Source organism: Bidens hawaiensis, unplaced genomic scaffold (assembly GCF_021521415.1).
Source record: "Bidens hawaiensis isolate Kalapana, Puna unplaced genomic scaffold, B.hawaiensis_p1.1 tig00028227_1, whole genome shotgun sequence".
Classification (NCBI taxonomy): domain Eukaryota; kingdom Viridiplantae; phylum Streptophyta; class Magnoliopsida; order Asterales; family Asteraceae; genus Bidens; species Bidens hawaiensis.
The window spans coordinates 109807-132141 of NW_027494586.1; the positions used below are offsets into that span (position 1 = coordinate 109807).

General features: G+C 42.8%; 1 protein-coding gene across 1 annotated transcript; it reads right to left on the minus strand.

The window, feature by feature from the left end:
- Positions 1–133: 133 nt before the first annotated feature.
- On the minus strand, positions 134–15530 carry LOC143576483 (putative methyltransferase PMT21). The gene is made up of 8 exons (XM_077060555.1): positions 15460–15530; positions 14586–14883; positions 14345–14493; positions 2104–2299; positions 1816–2026; positions 793–1468; positions 644–721; positions 134–555 (listed from the first exon to the last, which is right to left on the minus strand). Exons 2-8 carry the CDS (start codon positions 14853–14855, stop codon positions 339–341), a joined length of 1797 nt encoding a protein of 598 aa, XP_076916670.1. The 5' UTR covers positions 14856–14883; positions 15460–15530; the 3' UTR covers positions 134–338.
- Between the last annotated feature and the right edge of the window lie 6805 nt (positions 15531–22335).

Below are 22335 nucleotides of genomic sequence, written 5' to 3' on the forward strand. Positions count from 1 at the left end.
GAAACCATGTAAGATTTCATTATTATAAGTCGGATGTTTCACACAACGATACTCGCAATCCTCACAATAACCAGATTCAAAAATCAAGAACACAAAAAAACGGAGGATATCTGGCTCTTGTCACAAATGAAAATAAAAAGAACAGATATTTCTTCTACAACACAGACATTAGTCCATCACTATACTACAATAACTTAGATTATGAGTAACTAATAATTCCTTTTCTTTTTTCTGAAAACTTGATGATACATAGATTTATGAAATACCAACTTAATGATTCTTCAAGTATCTGCCGGCTTCTTGTAAAAAATGACAGCGTTTTCAATTCTTCGTTCTTGCTATGAGCTCTGCTGTGAATACCAAAGCCTTTTCTGGCAAACCAAAATATTTTCCTTAATATTACCGTCTTCAGCATCTTCTACACGACAATCCCATCTCAACCCTTTAGCAATTGTAGCAACCGCATCCGCAAAATAGCGTGATTCCCGTATCAGTGCATACCCGTTTGGTCTCAAGATCCGGTCCATCTCCAACAACACATATTTCATCTCACATCTATACATAAATCAAATCCAAATAACAAAAATGGTCACTTTCAAGATATTTGACCAACATGTTTGACTTAAATGAAAGTCAACTTTACCTATGACCTTCCAATGTAAAAAGGCTGTCAACATGAAGCAGATCATATGTTCTGGGATAAGTCGAAAACGCCTCACACCTAACAAGAAATAAAACAAGTTAATGTTTGTCAAGAAACAACACAATATCCAGATATTCTATACGTCTTACCAATCATGGTAAGTTCCAATTAAGCCTCTATCATACACCACAGGAAGCGTATTTGGTGCGTAAGACGAGACAACATTCATAACCCAAAGTGGATCATTGATCAAATTAGCAGCAAAACCGCCATAACGGGTATTCATATCCATCACGTTTCGTATCTTATCGGTTCCAAGAATCGAAAGCAACGTCCTGTAATGTGCCACTCTATTTTTCCACTTGTGATCATCTCGATTAAAGTCACCCGCACTGCTACCTTTAATATCGCCAATCCGGTCCGGGGCATCGCGTAACCTCTCAGGCCATTTTGCAACCGACTGCAAGCTGAGTTTCTTGTGTTTTGAGTTAGGCACGACCACACACGGTCGCAACGGGGTGTACCACGCAGAATCTGGCTCGGTCCCGTCATCACATTTTGGTGGGTAGGTATCCGGTACATCAAGCTGTTTGTAACAGTTGTTATCTGATGTTTTCTGCCAAACTGCTATGTCATCTTTCTGGTCATATAATTTAAAGCACATTGAAGTTAAAAGTTTTTTTAACTTCTCATAATCTGATTTTTGATCCTCCATTGTCGTGTTCCAACCCTTCCATCGTCTCTTGTAGTTTACGGGTGGGCCCGACAAAACCCAAAAGCCTCCGGGCCGTAGGATTCGGTGTACTTCTAGAAGGTAAATTCCACCTGAAAGATACATCAAATAAATCAATCTAGATTGTCATCAATAATTCATGCTAAAGTCAGGTTCGGGTCAAATGGGTCGGAAGTCGTTTCAAGTGTACTTAATAAGCATACAAATCTTTTTATTCGAAAAAATAGATTATTATTGTTACAATGTAGTTTTTGTTGTCGTATTTAAAGTACTACCTACTTATAAAGATTAAAAACTGTCTCCGGGCCAATCTGACCCGACCCGTTTAACCCACTAAAAATGACACATTTTGACCCTGACCCGTTTGATGGTAACCCAACCTGCCCATATTGCCACCTCTATGATGGCATAACTAGTTTCAGAGACTTAAGAAAAATACCGAATTCGGTCCATGGGATAAGGCATCTTGAGCAATGGGCCATATCGAATGAATTTGACGGGAACGGAAGCCGTTGTGTAGATATGATTCCAAGAATGGCGGGAATCCCCCGTTCTAACGCAAACTGTACTTGAGCCTCATGGTTATCTCTAGGGGCGAGAGAAACGGTTAGGATGCCACGGTCAAGCAAGTCACCTCCCCAGCTAGCAACCTATAACATTTCAAGATTTAAATAACTTAACCACTTTGGTTAAGATCCATAAGATGTAAATTGAGAAACTAACTAACCCCGCATCCAGTATCAATGGCGGTGCGAACGGTTCCATCTTTCATACCCGGGATTAGATTCTGCATTAAGTCCACATAAGCACTAACACCATTAGGGAACATTGTACCGCCACCGGGGAAGTAGAATTTGTCGCCTTCTTTTCTTAGCCAATGCTGGTTTGACTTCTGTTTGTTGATCCAGTCATATGGGACATTCCTAGACAGTTAGATTTAAAAATATTGATTATTACCTTAAATGAGTCTAATGGGATGAAAGTCGCCCGACGTCTGTTTTTAGTGCATATAACTTTCTTACATTGTTGTGCATTCAAAGATTTGGATTATTATTGTAAAAGGATTGTTAATTCAATAATAAGTATGCTAGGAGTGTGTAAGGTCCGGTTTGGGGCTCAGAACAAAAACTTGGTTGTTGGATTTTTGAAAACGGTTCAGCTTCGGATTTTCAGTTTTCACAATGAGTTTAGTTCGTTTACGATTTTACCATTTGGGCGATAATAATGGGCGGAAAAAAAGTCCCAAAAAAGAAATTAGGCTTAAAACTTCGGGCCTAATTTTTTTCTGTTAGCTGATTTTTAATCGATTTTACACATTTGGGCCTAAAATTTTTGGGTTTCAGTTTTTTTTCTTTTGATTCTATTTTTTCAGTTTTTTGTTAATAGTAAAGCCGAAACTGAACCAAAAAATCAGCTTTTTAGAAAAACATAACACCAAACCGTCGGTTTTTTACTGGGTTCGATTATTTCAGATTTGTGTACACCCCTAAGTAACGCATTAAGTATTTATGCAAAGTTATAACGTGTTGCTGTCCACCCGACTTGGCCCGTTGAAGAGGTAGGTCCCAGCAAAGCCCAGTTGGACCCGCAAGACTCAACTTGAAGAGGGACGTCTGCGCAAAGACCAACTGGTTCCGCAGGACCCACCAGGCTCAGAGAGATGAAGACCTTACGCGCAGTACGCCAGCTGTTCCCGCAGGAAAAGCCTCCCAATGGTGAAGTACCCCGCCTGTTCCCGCAGTTGCGGATACAAGCCATCAGGGAAGGCTACCCGCACTAATAGCAAGGCTACACGCACAAGGCACTAACTCTCAATAATTCAGTAGTCACCTGAAGAAGGAATGAGCAAGGCGGGAATACTCCCGCCCAAATGAGCCAGTCCGTACGCTTCTGGAAGATCTTTTGTACTATACCTGCCAAGGTATGGACAAAATAGACAAGATCTGACCAAAGCAGCCCATGAACCAATCACAGGGTGACAGCTCACCGACAACAGTACGAGGAGGAGCACGCTCTAGTACAAAATGTCACTATCAGCCGCTGCCTACTCACCAACCCTTGTTGTGGCACGTACATAGCCGGCCATGTCACTATCAGCCGCTGCCTACCCACCAACCACCAGCATGGCACGTGCGTAGCCCACAGTTGGTAGAAAAGGAATAGTATACAGCTGGCTGTACCTGCTTGGAAACCTACCTTCGGCTATAAATACTCCAACACCTTGGAACGGTATGATCATCTCATACTCACATATCTGCTCTAGCTATTTCTCTTAATATACACTTATATTCAGAGCAATCTAGTCTGATTCTCACGCCGGAGGGTGGTCACAAGGAGGAACCCCCCCCCCTTCTCAGTGACGAGCTCACGGTGTCTGTTTTGCAGGTCATCAGAAGAACAACCATCTTTGCCAGACCTAACCCTCGTGGGAAACATCTACTTAACCCCCAGATTATCCGTAATCTGCCGGGGTCACTTAGTGTTTCTTCATTGGCGCCATCCGTGCATAAAAGCTAGAACTAATTTTCAGTTTTTTCAAAACCTCTGGAAAGATGGTTAAGGTTACTCCGGTGCCAAGGCCAGCGAGTGACCAAGAAACTCCGGTAACCACAACCCCAGCTACTGGGGGGAACACCGGCGAATACACAATTTTTACGAACACTACCCCGGTTACCCAAGTCGGGGCAAGTGCAGTAAACAATCCTTCACTGGATTCACCGATACCCAGTTGGAGAGACAACAGACGAGGCTCCCCCGCCAAACACTTGATCAAGTTAAAGCGTGGGCGGAAGCACGTCAGAAGGAATTCCAAGCTGAGTTGGATGAACGCTTACGTTCACTCCAACAGGCTGACGAATTCGGAAGCACTCGACAACAGCTCAACATGAGCAATGAGTGCGAATACTTGGACGATGATTGGGAGGAGTCCGACAGTGACGCAAACCCTCGTCATAGGGCGAAAGGGAAGCGTAAGGAAACGGACTTCCAACCAAGAAGGAATTTTGGAGAAACCTTCAAACCAAGGAACGCGGGGGGAAACCCACGTGACTTCTCCAAAATCTTTAGACCAACTGTTGCAAATGCGGGAACGTCCAAGTTTGCAAGGGACATTGCGGAAGCAATCGCCCCGAAGAGTGCCAAACAGATGTCCAACATCGGCACTTATGATGGTATATCCGACCCAGACGATCACTTGAACAGATTCATAGCGGGGGCAACCGTCAGCAGCTGGACGGAACCCACGTAGTGTTATATGTTCCAGATGACGCTGGTTGGAGCGGCCAGGGCGTGGTTTGATCGTTTACCGGTCCACCACATCTATGATTGGGCGGATTTCCAACACAAGTTCAGCCAGCACTTCAGTCAACAGAGGAAATATACTGAAGAGCAGTGGACGATCCTCAACTGCGTTAGAGAGGAGGATGAATCTTTACTAGACTTCATCACTCGCTTCAACTCGAAAAAGCTGAGTCTGGGCACCATAAGCGAAGATCTTGTTCGCGCCGCTTTCATCCAGGGCGCCGAATACCCAGAGCTTATCCGCACGTTGACGGGTAAAGACGGCATGCCATCCACATAGGATGCCATCATGACAGCAGCTAAACGTTTTGCGGAAACGGAAAAGCAACTGGGTAGAGATCTTCCCCAGAACACAAACCTCTACACGCAGAGGACTAGAGAAAACAATGTCCGGACCTTCCGGCACAACAAAATGAGGAAGCTAGGTATTTGGCAGTCAAGGGTAAACTTTGACACCTCATCCAGCTCTCGCCTCTAGTAGGCGGAAGGGATAACACGCACCCATCAAGCCGAAAACCCCGGTGGACGCCACTCACCAAAAGCGTCACGGAGATATTTGCCACCGAAAAACTCCCATGGCCAAAAGCTCCAATGATCCGGCAGCGACATAACGCGGATCAGAGCAAATCCTGTGACTTCCACGGGACAAAGGGTCACACCACTGAGGAGTGTACATCCTTGAAGGATATTGTTAAAACATTCGTCAAGGATGGAAGACTTACACACCTTGTGGCATCAATCAAGAATGGAGGGAGAAATGATAACCGATACAAAGGCAACGAACGAAAGCCCGTTGACATCAGCATCCACATGGTTCATAGTAACGTCCGAGGAAGAAAAAGACGAACGACAGAACCATGCGCGTGGAAGGAAGCTGAGGTGCGCTTTCCCGAGAGTGCCAGGAGGACCCAGCAAAGAAGGCCCTATCGTCATCAAAAGCCAGCTGGGGCACTACATCACTTCCCGCACTCTTGCTGACAACGGCGCCTCGTCAACGGTTATGTACAGGCAGTTCTTCGACAAGCTAGACGACGAAGACAAGGAACGCCTGGAAACGGTCTACGCCTCAATGTAATGGTTCGACGGCAGCACAAACACCCCCCTGGGTATCCTATCTTTCCCCGTCATTCTCACAGACGGGAAACACTCCCGCACAGAAGACGTGGACTTTGTCGTAATGAGGAAGCCACACCACACGTACGACATTCTCTTCGGGAGAGACGGGATGGCAAGATTCAATGCCGTGGTATCTTCAGTCCATGGCATGATGGGATGGCCAACAGCTGAGGGTGTAGCGATGATCACCGGTATTCCCCAGGTATGCATCGCATCTGTCTCATCTGAACCCAAACCAAAGATGGCTAAACCAACCATCACCGAACCAGAAGAATGGGCCTTCAATGGCAAATACCCTGACCAGGCTGTTACCATTGGCCCAACAATCACTGATCCTACGCACACCTTACTCAAACGCTTATTACAGAAAAACGCTGACATCTTCGCGTGGACACCAGCTGACATGACTGGTGTACCTCGAAGTAAGGCAGAGCATAAGCTCAAGTGTGACCCGGCTTTTACGCCAGTCGTACAAAAGCGCAGAGTAATGGGGGCGGAACAAGCTAACGCGTGTAGAACCCAAGTCAAGGAACTCCTTGACGCGGGCATCGTACGCGTTAGCAGATATCAAACATGGGTTGCAAATCCCGTCATGGTACCGAAATCTAACAAACAATGGCGCATGTGCATAGATTTCAAAGACTTAAACAAAGCATGCCCCAAAGATTGTTATCCGTTACCCGAAATTGACCTTAAGGTAGATTCGTTAGCACCGTTTCGCCTTAAATGCTTCCTTGATGCGTATAAGGGGTACCATCAAATCCACATGGCCGTTGACGATCAGGACAAAACCGCATTTCGGACGCCCGATGGCACATTTTGTTATCAAATGATGCCATTCGGACTTAAGAATACCGGGTCCACATACCAACGCCTGATGGACAAAGAGTTTCATGCCCAAATTGGGAGGAACTTGGAAGTCTACATGGATGACTTGGTCATCAAAAGCCCCGAGCCAGAAGCGATGTTGAAAGACATCGAAGAAACTTTCAACACGCTCAGTAAGATAAACATGAAGCTCAATCCGAGCAAGTGTTCCTTTGGGATAGAAGAAGGGAAGTTCTTAGGAGTCATTGTTACTAAAGATGGCTTCAGAGCGAACCCTGAAAAGGTCGAAGCCATTATCAAAATGGAATCACCTACTACCATCAAGCAAGCTCAGACACTGAATGGACGACTAGTCGCACTTAACCGCTTTTTGGCAAACCATGCGGATAGGTCGTTCCCATTCGTGTCAACATTGAGAAACTGTTTAAAGAAAACGCACTTCCGCTGGACACCAGAAGCGGAAGCAGCTTTTCAGGAAATTCGGTCACGCTTGATCGAACTCCCAACGCTCACAGCACCAGAAGCGGGGGAGGAATTAATTCTATACCTTTCCGCCACAGATAGAGCAACCGGGGCAGTCCTGCTAGTAGAGCGGAAAGGCATCCAGATGCCAATCTACTATGTTAGCCGTGTCCTAACAGACGTGGAAACCCGGTACTCTACCCTGGAAAAATTAGTCTTAGCACTTGTACAGGCTTCACGCAGGCTAAGACGATATTTCCAAGGTCACCCAATCACCATTCTCACCAACTTCAAACTTGCAAACGTTCTAGGCAAACCCGAGTTGTCGGGACGCCTAGCCAAATGGGCAATTGAGTTGGGGGAATACGCGATAAAGTACAACCAAAAAACCAGCCATAAAAGGCCAGGTCTTGGCCGACTTTATTGCAGAAGTCCCCGCTTCGCGGGAGAAAGAGTGCCAGGAGGAGGCTCAACCCTCTCCAGCACAAGACATCGATGATGTCTGGTGACTCTACACTGATGGAGCAACCAACAACGAAGGTTCAGGCGCAGGGTTGAAACTAACCAACTCAGCAGGCCAAGAATACACTTACGCTATTCGACTGGATTTTCCAAGTACGAACAACGAAGCGGAGTATGAAGCATTCTTGGCCGGGCTGAGAATTGCGTAAGATGGGAGTGAAAAACTTGGAAGCCCACATGGATTCCATGTTAGTAGCCAACCAAATAAACGGGACGTACACGGCCGTGAACGACACAATGGCCCTATACCTCGCACAAGCAAAAACCCTTATGCGTGATTTTAACGATTGTAAAGTCATACACGTCAAGCGTAGCGAAAACAAATCTGCGGATGCGTTAAGCAAGCTTGCATCATTAGCCTTCACCCACTTGGGAAAGGACATCCGCATTGAACTCCTTGGAGCACCATCAGTCCCGCACAAGGAAATCTGTGTCATCCAAACCGGCACAGAAACGTGGATGACACCAATAATAAATTACCTTGCGGCGGGTATACTGCCAGAGTCAAAAACACAGGCAAGAAAAATACGCTGTAAAGCACTGAACTATCAACTCATCGATGACATCCTTTACAGACGTAACTTTCTTGGCTCACTCCTAAGATGCGTGGACAACCAAGATGCTGGCTACCTCCTAAGGGAAGTGCACGAGGGCATCTGTGGAGTACACGCAGGTCCACGCGCTGTTGTAGCTAAGCTAAACAACGCGAGATACTTTTGGCCGGGGATGCATACGGATGCGCTGGCATACATCAGAAAGTGTAGGTCTTGCCAACTCTACGCACCCAACACGCATCGCCCGAAGAATGAACTTGTTCCAGTCACCTCTTCATTGCCATTTCAGAAGTGGGCCATCGATGTGACAGGTCCATTTCCCACAGCAGCAGGGAACGTTCAGTTTCTAGTGGTAGCCATCGACTACTTCACCAAGTGGATAGAAGCAAAACCCTTAGCCCAAACAACCGCAAAACATATCAAAAAATTTATTTGGGAATTTATTATTTGTCGTTTTGGACTTCCACAGAATTTAATGAGCGATAACGGCACCAACTTTGCTGACAAGAAGCTACAAAAGTGGCTGGAAGAACTTCAAATCACCCACACCTTTACCTCAGTGGCGCACCCGCAGGGTAATGGTGAGGTTGAAAGAGCAAATAAGAGCATCGTCGACGGCATAAAGAAAAGACTCTTGGAACACAGATCCGGCTGGGTGGACGAAGTTCCACACGTCCTTTGGGCAAACAGAATGCTGAAAAAGGCCAGTACGGGAGAAACCCCGTTCAGCCTCACTTATGGCACTGAAGCCATGGTCCCGGTCGAAATTGGTTTACCCTCACCAAGGGTCTTGATTCAGCCAGAAGACAATGATGCGGAAAGACGGTTAGACCTTATGCTAACCGAAGAACGCAGAGATTTAGCCGCAGCGCGTGAAGAGAACTACAAGCGTCAAATGCAAAAATACTACAACACGCGGGTAAAACTCTGCAACTTCAATGTCGGAGACTACATACTGCGTAACGAGGCTTCGAACCAAGAACGCCCAGGAAAGCTGGCCCCAGTCTGGGAAGGGCCATACATTATCAAAGAAGTTTTGGGAAAGGGCGCATACCGGCTCGAAAGGCTCGATGGCACCCCCATCCCAAGAACATGGAATGGAGCTCAATTACGCAAATGTTACATGTAGATCAATTCCAAACTTGTAAAGAAAAGGCCTAGAGCCACTTCTAATGGAAATGATTCTCCTCTATCACATTGTGTTGATAGCCTTACCTTTATACTTATGAACTTTCCACACTGATATGCCGGTATTCACCGCATAAATAAGTGTGAAAAGAAGTAAGTCGTTGCGTGTGGAAGGCGGCAAAACCCGCATAAACACAAAAAACGGCAAAAATTTATAAGAAAAAGATGAGGAAAACCTTCACGCAAGTCAGTTATAGGTGAAGTTTGGTCATCCCACTAAATGAAATTGACGGTCCTACCCGCACAATCATGATAGACCTATTAACAACCGCGCGTCGAAAGGTTAACATATTTAAAACACTTAGAAAATTTCTAAGGAAAAGATGAGGAAAACCTTCGCGCAGGTCAGATATAGGTAAAATTTAGCCACCCTACTAAGTGAAAGTGACGGTCTTACCCGCACAATCACGAAAGAGGAAGCAAAACTTTAACCTATTATCTGCCACGTTAAGAAGTTAACTTATCCAAAGTAATCAAGAAATTGCTAAGTTAAACCAAAATATGCGTGAAACAAAACATATAAAGTTTACAAGGCAAGGCATTAACAAATAATATATATTCCATCAAAATTCAAATATTACAAGAATTGTTGGGCACATACCCGAATGCAAAAATATAAATCTACTCTAACAGTGGGAAGGGATCTAAAGGTTCAAACTTCAGGACCACTCCCTCCAAACCCACTTGAACCCGCACCATCAGTTGGCTGTGGCGGTTCAAGGAAAGTCTTGAGAATAGTTAACCCATCATCAGCAGCAGCAATTTCGTTCACCTTCTCCATCACCGGATGCGGGAAGGCAGCATACTGGTTCACTGCTTGGTCGTAAGCAGCTTCAGTGTCCACGTCATAAAGAGGGAAGTTGGAAGGCGGGATGCCCTTCTCAACAAACCCCAGACCAAGCAGGAAACCAGCCTTTTCTCCATCATCATGGGAAGCGTTGAGGGCTGCGCTCATGGCATCGTCATAGGATGTGTTTGTGAAGACCCGATGCACAACCTACAAAAAATATGTATGTATCAAAAACTTTTCTTCTAAGTATAAAGAAAAGCGTAAAGATATTACGAAGCTACGCATACCTGCGACAACGCTTCTCGTAGAAGCCATTCCTTGGTGATCAGAGCTTCCTGGAGGGCAGCTTGAGATTCCTGGAGGGCAGCTTGAGCTTGGTCACGGGCGCGTTCGGCTTCATTTTGGTTAAGGTTGGCAAGCAACACTTCTTTAGCTGCAGCCTCTTCAACGCCCTTCAGCTTACGCTCAGTGTGGTCAAGCATACCCCTCTGGTCCAAGATCTCTTGGAGATTCTTGGCGTCTTCCATGGCCAAGGCATCATGAGCCTGCTGGAGCCTCTCTAGTTTGGCTTTAAGCTCCTCATTCTCGGCGCGCAGAGGCTCAGCAATGGCTTCAGCTTTGGTGGCCCTCTCGGTCGCGTTCCGCGCAGTTTCCTTAGCCAACCTAAGCTGTTCGTTAACAGCTTGGGTAGCCTTGGAACGGGCCTCGAGCCGGGCCTCAACTTCAACCTCGAGGGCCTTGAAGACCTTTTCCTTATCCGCAGCAATGGCGGCAAGTCTCCTGTTCTCCTCTCGGATAGCCCGCGCCTGAGCCACTTCCTGGCTATGTGCCGTCTTTAACTTGTCGTTTTCACGACAAAGCAACTCGACGCGCGGCTGCATCCGGGCAAGGAGAATCCGAAGCTCATTCGTCAGCCTACCCTCCTGGTAGCTAGACATGGCTTCCCCCAACGCACCACTTGGGGCTGCGTGACGCGCCCACTCGACGCAGTCCACAGCTGTTCGAAGGGTTGTTCCCCGGCGGATGTTCCACCGTGGAACATACACCTCATTGGAATCCGAAACTGTAAAAACAAAAAACAGTTAGGAAAAGATGATAAAAAAAATAATAATAATAATAAGCCAAAATAACCCTACGCACCTGGAAGGTCGACAACAGGCCGGTAGCCGCCAAACCCATCACCCGTGGTCGTAGCTGCGGAAGAACCCGCATGATAAACCACCGCCGGCTCAGTGAAGGATTCCGTGAAGATGGCACTGACAGCCGGCGGGAATGATGTTACAGTTGGAACAGTTGCCTCAACGGGATGAGCAACTGAATCAATGCTGCAAACAGGCGCAGCCGCCTGGGTCATCGCCTCGGGTAGGTTGACCAAACCTACCGTCATGGGTCCAGAGACGCTCCTTCCCGCTCCACTCGGGAATGCGGTTGCATCCACGCCTGCACGAAGACGGTATATAAGTATGATGGCGGAAAGATATGCAGTTAAGCTGAATATAATTTATACTTACGAGTTTTCTTAAGCTTGAAGGTTCTGACAGGCGGGGACGAACCCGATGGAGCCGGCCTCTTCATGCCGGTCATCGTCGTCGTACTGGGCTGCCCGGAGGTGACAGCTGTCTCAACCTCCGGAACAGTGGTCTCACCACCCCCAGGGTCCCCCGCCGCCTCCTCGCTTTCAGTCTCGGAGTCAGACAGATTTCCTAGGTCGACGGCGGAGGTAACCTTCGCCTTGCCCTTCGCGCCAGTAGCCTTCTTCTTCCTCACGAAGAAAGGACCATCTGCGGATTCCTCATCAGAAGATGACAAAATTAGAGGAATTCCAGCAGAGGTTTGAGCATTGAGAGGGCGAGGGTTAAAAGAGTCCCTTACCTGGCCGCGTGGCGCTCAGAATCTCGTGGCCCGGCGGGTAAACCTCCACAAACCGATCCGCCGTTTGCTCCAGGATGGTCAACTCATTCTCGTCAAGATCACGAGTACCCAACCGAGAGGGACCACCGCTCTCCCGCGGCTGCAGAAGAGACTGCAAGTTGTTTCCCTCTGAAAATAAAAAGAAAGAAATGGTTAGAGCAAAAACCCTAAATTAGCAAATAATATGAAGCATACCGTAAGGGATAGAGTTTAAACCGTATTCGAGGACGATGGGAATCTGTGGCGCCTCTGCCCCAGATGTGAAGGTGTGGATTAAGATGCACCATCTCCCCCTTTATATACTCATCGCAATGAATGCGATGAATTTAATGCGGAGGAGAGAGAAATCGCAGGTGCAATGAAACTATGACACGTGGAAAGAGCAAGCTGGCAACAGCTGTTGAAAGGACGCGTGCCGTAAAATTCGCGCCCACGCGCCCGAAAACTCGCGCCCACGCGCCTGAAAAAGCGTCTGGAATGACCATATACCTTCACGTCACCATAACTTCCTGCACGTCCTGAAACTGTCAGAAGAAACCGTCGGACGACGCTAACGTCCCTTCAACAGTTTGGACTGTTCTTATCCTTTCACCAACTCTTCGAATTTCAAAAACATTCAAAAAGATTTAAAGATTCAAAAATAAGAGGGAATATACCCTTACCTTGGAAAGCGAGAAACCATAAGACGAGTGCGGGTACAGTGTTAAGGCGAAACCCTTCACATACTTAGCACTTGCAGGGAATCAAAGCTAACAAGATACCTTGGGAAACAAGAAACTGTAAGACAAGTGCGGGTACAGTGTCAAGGCGAAACCCTTCACATACTTAGCACTTGCAGGGAATTGAAGCCAAGAAGGATCTTATGGACCATGCTTGCGGATAGCGGGAACGTTGAGAACTAGCTTGCTTGAAACTTCAAGGCGGAATTGGTAGTTTAACATAACTGATCACTATGTCCAAAACTACCAAAACCTCGTGAAGAATCTATGCAAGTGAAACGCAACGCTCCCGACGTGCGAAGGGGTTAAACACCTACCCGCATCATAACCAAAGATCAGGCAGAAAAGTCGGGAATTTCTGCGAGTGACATTAGGAAAACCGCGGGAAGAATCCCCACGGAAAACCTTAAAACTAAAAACCCTTTTCAAAACCCTTTGCTTAAGTCCAAAAGTTCACCTCATTAACAATTCATGAGAACATTGGACTGGGGGGACTTGAAGAGGTAGGTCCCAGCAGAGCCCAGTTGGACCCGCAAGACTCACCTTGAAGAGGGACGTCTGCGCAAAGACCAACTGGTTCCGCAGGACCCACCAGGCTCAGAGAGATGAAGACCTTACACGCAGTACGCCATCTGTTCCCGCAGGAAAAGCCTCCCAATGGTGAAGTACCCCGCCTGTTCCCGCAGCTGCGGATACAAGCCATCAGGGAAGGCTACCCGCACTAATAGCAAGGCTACACGTACAAGGCACTAACTCTCAATAATTCAGTAGTCACCTGAAGAAGGAATGAGCAAGGCGGGAATACTCCCGCCCAAATGAGCCAGTCCGTACGCTTCTGGAAGATCTTTTGTACTATACCTGCCAAGGTATGAACAAAATAGACAAGATCTGACCAAAGCAGTCCATGAACCAATCACAGGGTGACAGCTCACCGACAACAGTACGAGGAGGAGCACGCTCTAGTACAAAATGTCACTATCAGCCGCTGCCTACTCACCAACCCTTGTTGTGGCACGTACATAGCCTGCAGTTGGTGGAAAAGGAATAGTACACAGCCGGCCATGTCACTATCAGCCGCTGCCTACCCACCAACCACCAGCATGGCACGTGCGTAGCCCACAGTTGGTTTAAAAGGAATAGTATACAGCTGGCTGTACCTGCTTGGAAACCTACCTTCGGCTATAAATACTCCAACACCTTGGAACGGTATGATCATCTCATACTCACATATCTGCTCTAGCTATTTCTCTTAATATACACTTATATTCAGAGCAATCTAGTCTGATTCTCACGCCGGAGGGTGGTCACAAGAGGAACTCCCCCCCTTCTCAGTGACGAGCTCACGGTGTCTGTTTTGCAGGTCATCAGAAGAACAACCATCTTTGCCAGACCTAACCCTCGTGGGAAACATCTACTTAACCCCCAGATTATCCGTAATTTGCCGGGGTCACTTAGTGTTTCTTCACCCGTTTAACACGTAAAAACAACCATTTAACCCGTTACATAACCCGTTAAAACCGCCATCCTGCCACTTGTAATTTAGATCCAAGATTGACAGAAAAAGATACAAAAAATTACCTGTACCAACATTGATCTTTGCTCTTTGGCCATCTAATAGGCTCCTTGTATCCATCAGGTGGAGGTATCAAACACTCCTTCCTATCAAACACAGACGGGCAATGCCGCTCCATAAACGTAAGCCTGTACCGCCCGTATTTCATCCATCTCTATTAACAACAACAACAACAATCAAATCAACCGCAAAGTCAACAAACTCGAAACTCACAAAACAATCATAAACAACTAATCAAACATATACCTTAGGGTCCGTGCAGGGCGTGTAGTCCTGTAAATCAGGACTACATTCGGGAAAAGTAACCGATTCCACCCGAATCACCCCAGAAGCAGTTGGTTCAACAGAACCAACTGCTTTGGAAACCTGCTCGGTCGGTATTTTGTTCTTTTCAGAACAAAATATGCCGCCGAGATAAAACGAAAGGCCACATAGCACCACAAACATTACTCCTATTGGCACCACTCTTGAACTTTTTTCGGGCTGTCTCCCGGGTTTATCATCTTTAAATTTCATCTTTTCACCTCACAAATTATTCCACAATCTATTCAGCAAATTAACAGCAATTCAATTTGCATAACTTCTTCAAGACTAAAGTAAAAAAAAATAAAAATGTAACTTTTTTTTACCACAAACTAAGTTCAAAGACAGCAAACTGAAGACACAGATCTAGATGATTTAAAGAGCATAAATAAAAAATCAAAATATACAAAAATGAACAAAATAAATAAATAAATAACAAGAAAGTTTGTCAAAAACTGATGGCAAATATTGGCTACTGCTGCCGACAATGTAAACTTTTGGTCCAATTATTATTATTATGGCCAGTGAGCAAAAGAGAGAGAAAGAGTACACAGTAACACACATTTTCCTTTTTATTACTTTTTTGATGATAAAATAAAGAAAAAAAGTAGCAAATGTTCTTCAATCACCCAATCAATGGCTCTGTGTTTCTTAACACTTATCAATAAAGATGAAACAACACAAAAATACTACTAAAAAACAAATAAATTTGTCTCCAAGTTAACTGGAAATTAACACTATTATTAACTCATAGTTTGGGTTCAGATCTGTAAGATGAACTTGAACATAATGGATCTATGAGAAAATGTTATATTACCTGGTAAGATGTATGTATTGAGCTGAGAGAATAAATGAAACCCAACAAGAAAACAAACAGGATATGAACTAGTAACCGGTAAAGAGATATCTATGGACTCATGCAATATAATATTATATTATATTATAATAATATATGTGTGTGTGTGTATACACGGATGTCGGTATGTGTGTGAGATGGAACACTTTTCTGACTTGTGTCTGAGATCAATGTTATTTAACTTTGTAGGGTAACTGTTGGTGGGAGGCTTTAAATTATTATTTTGGTGTTTATTATCAATTTTTGAATATTTTACTATTTTAGGAGTCTGTTCATATTGATAAAATCGATCAATTTTGATACCGAATTTTATGTTTTTAAAGAACAAAAGTTTCAAACTCACGAGAGTTGCTTGTAATAAATTAACTTTTTATTTTGATTCAAAAATAGGTTATGTTAGTTTGGTCTAATGGATGTTTGTGGACACATTTAATATAATAATAACATTATAGCGTGTGACTGTGAGTATACTTAATTAGTTAAATTTTGATATTTTCTTGTTTTTGTTTCGTATTTATCATATTAGAAAATTATAGAGTGAAAATGGAAAGACTTGATGTTCCATCTGATCATGTTTGATTCATGCATTTATCAGTTAGTTTTGACGATACCAGGATGATGATGGGAGACTTAGCAAGTATGTGACGTTAACTAGTTAGATTCTTGAATTAAACGAGTTTTATCTAATTACACTGTCGTATATTTTGAAAGATTTGTTGGCTATAAAAATAAATATTAAGAAACAGAAATGGTAAAAGTTTTGGAGTTTTCTTTTGAATGTTATTGCCTTCTGTTTTTAGAAATTATTTATTTATAGAGTTTATAGTCTGACTAAATAGATGTTTAAAGCAATCCTTATTTTAGGAATGACTTTTTGAATAATCTATTTAATAGAAGGTGAACTCATCCATGGCATATTGAGATACTGGTCTAGTGATATAATGTTTGTGTTTATCTCTTCAAAAATTATACAGTGGGCTTAAATCATTGCAAGTGCAATATTAAGTCAGGTCGAGAGGATTTTGGGTCGGTGCGGGTTTCAATTCTGCACGACTTCCGAGTAGAAATTGGTTTTCGATCGGCACAGATTTAAGGTCGGATCCAACCCGAAACTCGTTTCAATTCGAACCCGTGCTGAGCCAAAACTTGTCCCGACTTGAAACCCAATCCGAACTGAAACTTGTTTCGACTTGAACCAACTCTGGACCCAAACGATTTGAAAACTTTTCTGGCACAAAACATGTCATGCCCTGAACTCCTGCTGAGCCGAATCCTCATCTGACCCGAAACCCACTCCGACCGAAAATTCGACCGAAGCCGAAACTCGTTCCGATCCGAGACCCGATCCTACCTGAAACCCAATATGATACATAACCTGCTCTGACCCATCACTTGTCTCGACCCAAATTTGTGCTGAGCTGAAACCCGTATAGACCCAAAACCCGTTCCCACCAAATCCCATGTCAAGCTAAAATCCGTTCTAATCCGAAACCCGATTCGGCTCGATTCCCGTTCTGAGCCGAAACCTGCCACGAGTTGAAACCTGATCCGACTCGAAACCGTGCCAAGTCGAAACCTGTTCTGATCCGACCTGAAAACCTGTCCAACCTAAAACCCATTTCGACCCATCCAAATTAAAACTTCCAACCCAAAACCCGCTCCCACCAAATCCCATGTCAAGCTAAAATCCGTTCTGATCCGAAACCCGATTCGGCTCGATTCCCGTTCTGAGCCGAAACCTGCCACGAGTTGAAACCTGATCCGACTCGAAACCGTGCCAAGTCGAAACCTGTTCTGATCCGACCTGAAAACCTGTCCAACCTAAAACCCATTTCGACCCATCCAAATTAAAACTTCCAACCCAAAACCCGCTCCCACCAAATCCCATGTCAAGCTAAAATCCGTTCTGATCCGAAACCCGATTCGGCTCGATTCCCGTTCTGAGCCGAAACCTGCCACGAGTTGAAACCTGATCCGACTCGAAACCTGTTCTGATCCGACCTGAAAACCTGTCCAACCCAAAACCCATTTCGACCCATCCAAATTAAAACTTCCAACGTTTTTTCGAATTTTTATTTTAAAGTTAATGAATTCTTGAATTCCAGTGAACATAAGATTTGATTGGAATTAGTTTCAAATTTCAATTCATTTCGCATCTAAAACAAACACGTCATATCATGGGATTTAAATTCATCACATGCTTTCTGTTTATGATCGAACTTTATATCAAGATTAGAATTGGACAATCACTTTTGTTCACTAAAGCCATATAAAAAATAAGTTTATTTAGCTACCTTTTTATATAGCTTAAGATTGATCTTTCATAAGTGTACATCAGAAGATTACCCGAGATGTTTATTACAGGTAGGTGTTACTTTAAATCATACTCGGTGAATTGGTCACCATCCCTCAAATATAAAAACAAGGATCATATACTTTGTAGAATTCTTTTCCCTTGAACGTATTAACAATTTTGTTGAAAATACATTCATATTTATAAAACATTTTTTTTCTAGAACAAAACGCAAAAGTTTAACATAAAAAGAATACACATGTAGGATCAAATGGCAATGCAATCTTTTTCTAACTTGAATTATTATTGCTTTTGATCACAACCATTCGCCCCTAATAAGGCTGAGGGGTGTGGGGCTTCAACGGGGGCGCTAGAGCCTCTTCGCTCGCGCCCCCAGGCGCTAGCACCACACCACCGGGGCGCGAGAGGGGCGCTAGCGCAGCGCGAGCACGAAAAGCAAAGCAGGCGTGATGGCATTAGCGGCAGAGGAGAGCGTAAAGTGACGTAGGGGAGTGTGCTGCTAGCCGTTGGGCTCTTATTTAATAAAAAAAAAAGTTTTTTTTCCTATATAAAACCCATTTCACATAAAACAATCACCACAACTTCAAAATAAAACCCAAAATCAACCCATCTTCCCAACTTTTTTTTAAAAAAATGGCTGGAAATTGGTACCCAAACCTAGATTCAGATTATATTGACGACGATTTACGGTTGTCACCGCACCAACCGATGTTTTATTCGGCTTGTTTACTAATCTTTTCAACAGGAACAGCGGTCGTATGAGACCAAGTGGCAGTGATGATTTGGCGGTTTACAATTTCACGGTCGAAGAGTGGAAGCATGAGTGTTTGCGGAGGTATGGGACGGTGGCATGCTCATACTTGGTTTGATTTGAAAGCGAGCCGAACCGAGCGGATTGAATTTAAAGAAACGGGCAATATCTTTATGCTTGAACTTGGTTCGGTTTGAAACTGAGCAGCTTAGTTCGGCTTGGTTTTGCTTGATTTCGTACAAAGTTTCTAATTTTAAATTTCTAAAACTTCAAAATATCATTAATTCAAGACTTTCAACTCTAAATTGTCTAAAGTTCCACCATTAAAATGTTAAAACTCAAAGTTAACAAAAAACATATATAAAACGAGCGGATATGGTTTAAATTTAAACTTTGAATTCAACACAAAAGATTGCAATTTTAAAAAAAATAGTATATTCATAAAGTTTATATATAAAACTAATAAATAAAAGATAATTCGAGCAAAACGAGCCGAAACAAACCGAGCGAAGCTATGCTCGTGCTTGGATTGTTTTTAAACCGAACTGAGCTGAACGACTCACTTCCAAACTGAGCCGAAACTGAACGAGAATTTTTCGAGCGAATGTCGAACGAGCGGCGAACATTTTGGACAGCCCTAGTGTGAGGTGAGTTGGCAAAGGAGTCGTCCCACATGACATCCGATGTGGCAAGGGTCACATGTGTGACATGCCTGGAACACCGCCTCTCCCCTTTGTTGGTCACGCATAGGGCTTTCCAAACTGCTCGACGTCCGCTCAAAAATTGCTCGAAAAATGCTCGTTCGATTTCCGCTCTGTTCGGAAATGAATCTTTTGGTTCGGTTTGAAAACAAACCAAGGACGAGCAAAGCCTTGCTCGGTTCGTTATTGCTTGAATTATTTTTTATTACTAAACTAATTAATAAATAAAGGTTTACTTATGTCACATGTCATCACCATGTTAATCTTTATAAAATTTTCCCTCCTCTCTCATATTAAATACATTTCTCTTTTAATATTTCATTTTCAATTTTTAATAATTCCATCTTAAGTTGGCTGTGGCTCAATGGTAGAGCACTCACTTTTCAATTCTTAATAAGTTGGTTGTGGCTCAATGGTAGAGCACTCACTTTACAAGTGAGAGGTAGGTGGATCAAACCTCACTACCACCAACTTATATGGGAGATATGAGGGATGACCCTGGTTTGCCAGATTCGAGTCCTGATCTCACCCGGTTTTACCGGCTCCTCGATGTCGTGCCGTTTGGCGGGCGTGGGGGTCGGGTTTTATCCGGTGAATCCCTCAACAGGTGGACCGCTAGGGGCTCCGTCCGTCCGGACTAGTGGCCGGCTCGGGCTACCTTTAGCCAATGGGGGCCGCGTACGGGGTACCCGGCGTTACTTAGTTGGCCGTTCAAAAAAAATAATAATAATTCCATCTTAATTTATAAGAATTAATACCATCATAAATATGTTAATTTGTTTAATATAAAATATATTACGTTAGTTATTAATGTTAGATTTTTATAAGTAATTAATACGAAACGGGTGGGTTTCTTTAATCGATTAAAGTATCAAACATTGTTCATGCCAAAACAATTTAAGATTAGAATGACTTTTGGTCCACGAGTTGGTTTAAAAAAGTAGCAATTTTCAACTAAATTTTAATATAGAAAATGACAAAGAAATAATTTATGATTTATGAATTTCTAACAACTTTTTATTTCCAAATTGCGTAATGTGTAACTTTTTTACCATATAATATTATCTTTATATATGTGATACATCTTTTTTGTATTTTACATTATGTTATTATTTAAAAAAAATTACTTATTTTAACCCGTTTGCTACACGGGTAACTAACCTAGTGTATATATATGTGTGTGTGTGTGTGTGTGTGGGAATGTTAAAATACAAATAGAAAAATGGTGCGAAGCGTGCGAACTAAAATAAAACTGGAGGCGGTGGCAATTTTATAAATAAGTGGAAATCATGTTTGTAATGTAATTACATAAAAACTCAAAGAAAAAAACGTAGTGTAATTTAATTACACTATATATTTTACAAGTAGTGTAATTTAGTTAGAGTACATAATTTATAAATAGAGTAATTCTACACAATTTGCAAATAGAGTAATTTAATTATTTTATTTATAAATTATGTGGTGTAATTAAATTACATTACTTGATTCAACTAGAGTAATTATTTTATAAGTAGAGTAATTGTTGAATCCGATTATTCTTCTTCCTTAATTAGTCTGTCTCAAATTCACCACTGTAACTACAAATTGATTAGCAAATCGCATGCTTTGTTGTTTCAATTGATTGATTTCTCATCTATGTAACTACAACTGATCAATTGATTGATCAATTGAAAGTACTTTCAATTACACTACTTGATTCAATTAGAGTAATTGTAGCGGAGTAATTGTTGAATCTGCTTCTTCCTCAAATAACATGCTTAAAAGTCACCCATTTAATAGCAAATTGATTGGCAGATCATAAGCTTTGTTGTTTCAACTGAAAATGTAATTTCAAACTTAGTTTTATATTTGAAATTGATTGCAGTCCTCAATTGCTCTTTAATCTCTGCAATTGAGCAAAGGTAATTGAGCAATCATTATTGAAATTGAAACCCCGCCGCACCTCCTCCTCGCCGCAATCTTCGTTGGATCCGGCTACTCTTAGCTATGGAGGCAGGTTTATTCGGTATAATATGGAGGTAGATTTAATCATGTCGATCGGAGTGCAGTTCTCAATCTACATTTTTGTTTTTGTATGAATTGGTTATGGGTTTTTTTATTTTTAGTTCGCACGATTAGCACAAGATTTCTATTTATATTCGATCCAACCCCTATATATATATATATATACTAGTTTGATCCAACCCGTGTTACAGGGGTTTATTTAAGTTTTTATTTTTAATCATTTTCCTATTTTATGATGATTTATTTTATTTTTTAACGCAGTTTTGTTTTAATTTAATACACATATATATATATTAGTTTGTTATTATATTTTTTAGCGTATGAGTTTTTTCAATTGAGATATGTAGGTTTTTTTTAGATTTTTTAACGAACAAACATAAACGAACACGGGCATGTTAATTTTTTTAAATGAACAAACTTGAACACAAATATTTGTCTAATGAAAAATGGGACGTTGATGTAGTTGACGATGGTAGGTTGTATCGGAAGTTAACCGGCGATGGAGATGATAGACCAGCAACAGAGAACATGTAAAAGAGATAAATTAAATTAGGGTGTGATAATGAAAGTATTTAACAATAAATGAGATTTTATAACCCATTTGAGGGCTATTAGGGTTTGGTAAAACCCATAACCTGTGGAAATTATTGATGATTAAGAGGTTATTTCACAAATAAATGAGATTTTATAACCTCTTTAAGAGTTATCTGGGTTTGGTGAGACCCATGACCCGCAAAAATTAATGTTTGATTATGAAAGAGTTTCACAAATAAATGAGATGTTATAACCCATTTAAAAACTATCCGGGTTTGGTTAGACCCATACCGTGAATTCGGGTCAAATGCATGAGAAACCTCAATTTAGAAAATCAAGCAATCTGGTGGCTCTAGAGAATGGAAGAACAACCTGAGAGCGACACGTAGGATTTTATGGTAGGCAATTATATAGATAGTTATATATATATACTAGTTTTTATCCCCCGTATTACGGGGGCTGTTTTACATTCCTCGTTTTCAATATTTATATACTTTTTAGGTTTAATTTTATTTATTGTAATGAAATTTGTA

Coding starts and splice junctions, on each gene's coding strand:
- LOC143576483 (XM_077060555.1), bottom strand. CDS start 14,855: ATGAAATTTAAAGATGATAAACCCGGGAGACAGCCCGAAAAAAGTTCA. Junction 1,469..1,815: donor TATCCCATGGACCGAATTCG/GTATTTTTCTTA, acceptor TGTATCTTTCAG/GTGGAATTTACCTTCTAGAA. Junction 722..792: donor ATTGGAACTTACCATGATTG/GTAAGACGTATA, acceptor ATTTCTTGTTAG/GTGTGAGGCGTTTTCGACTT.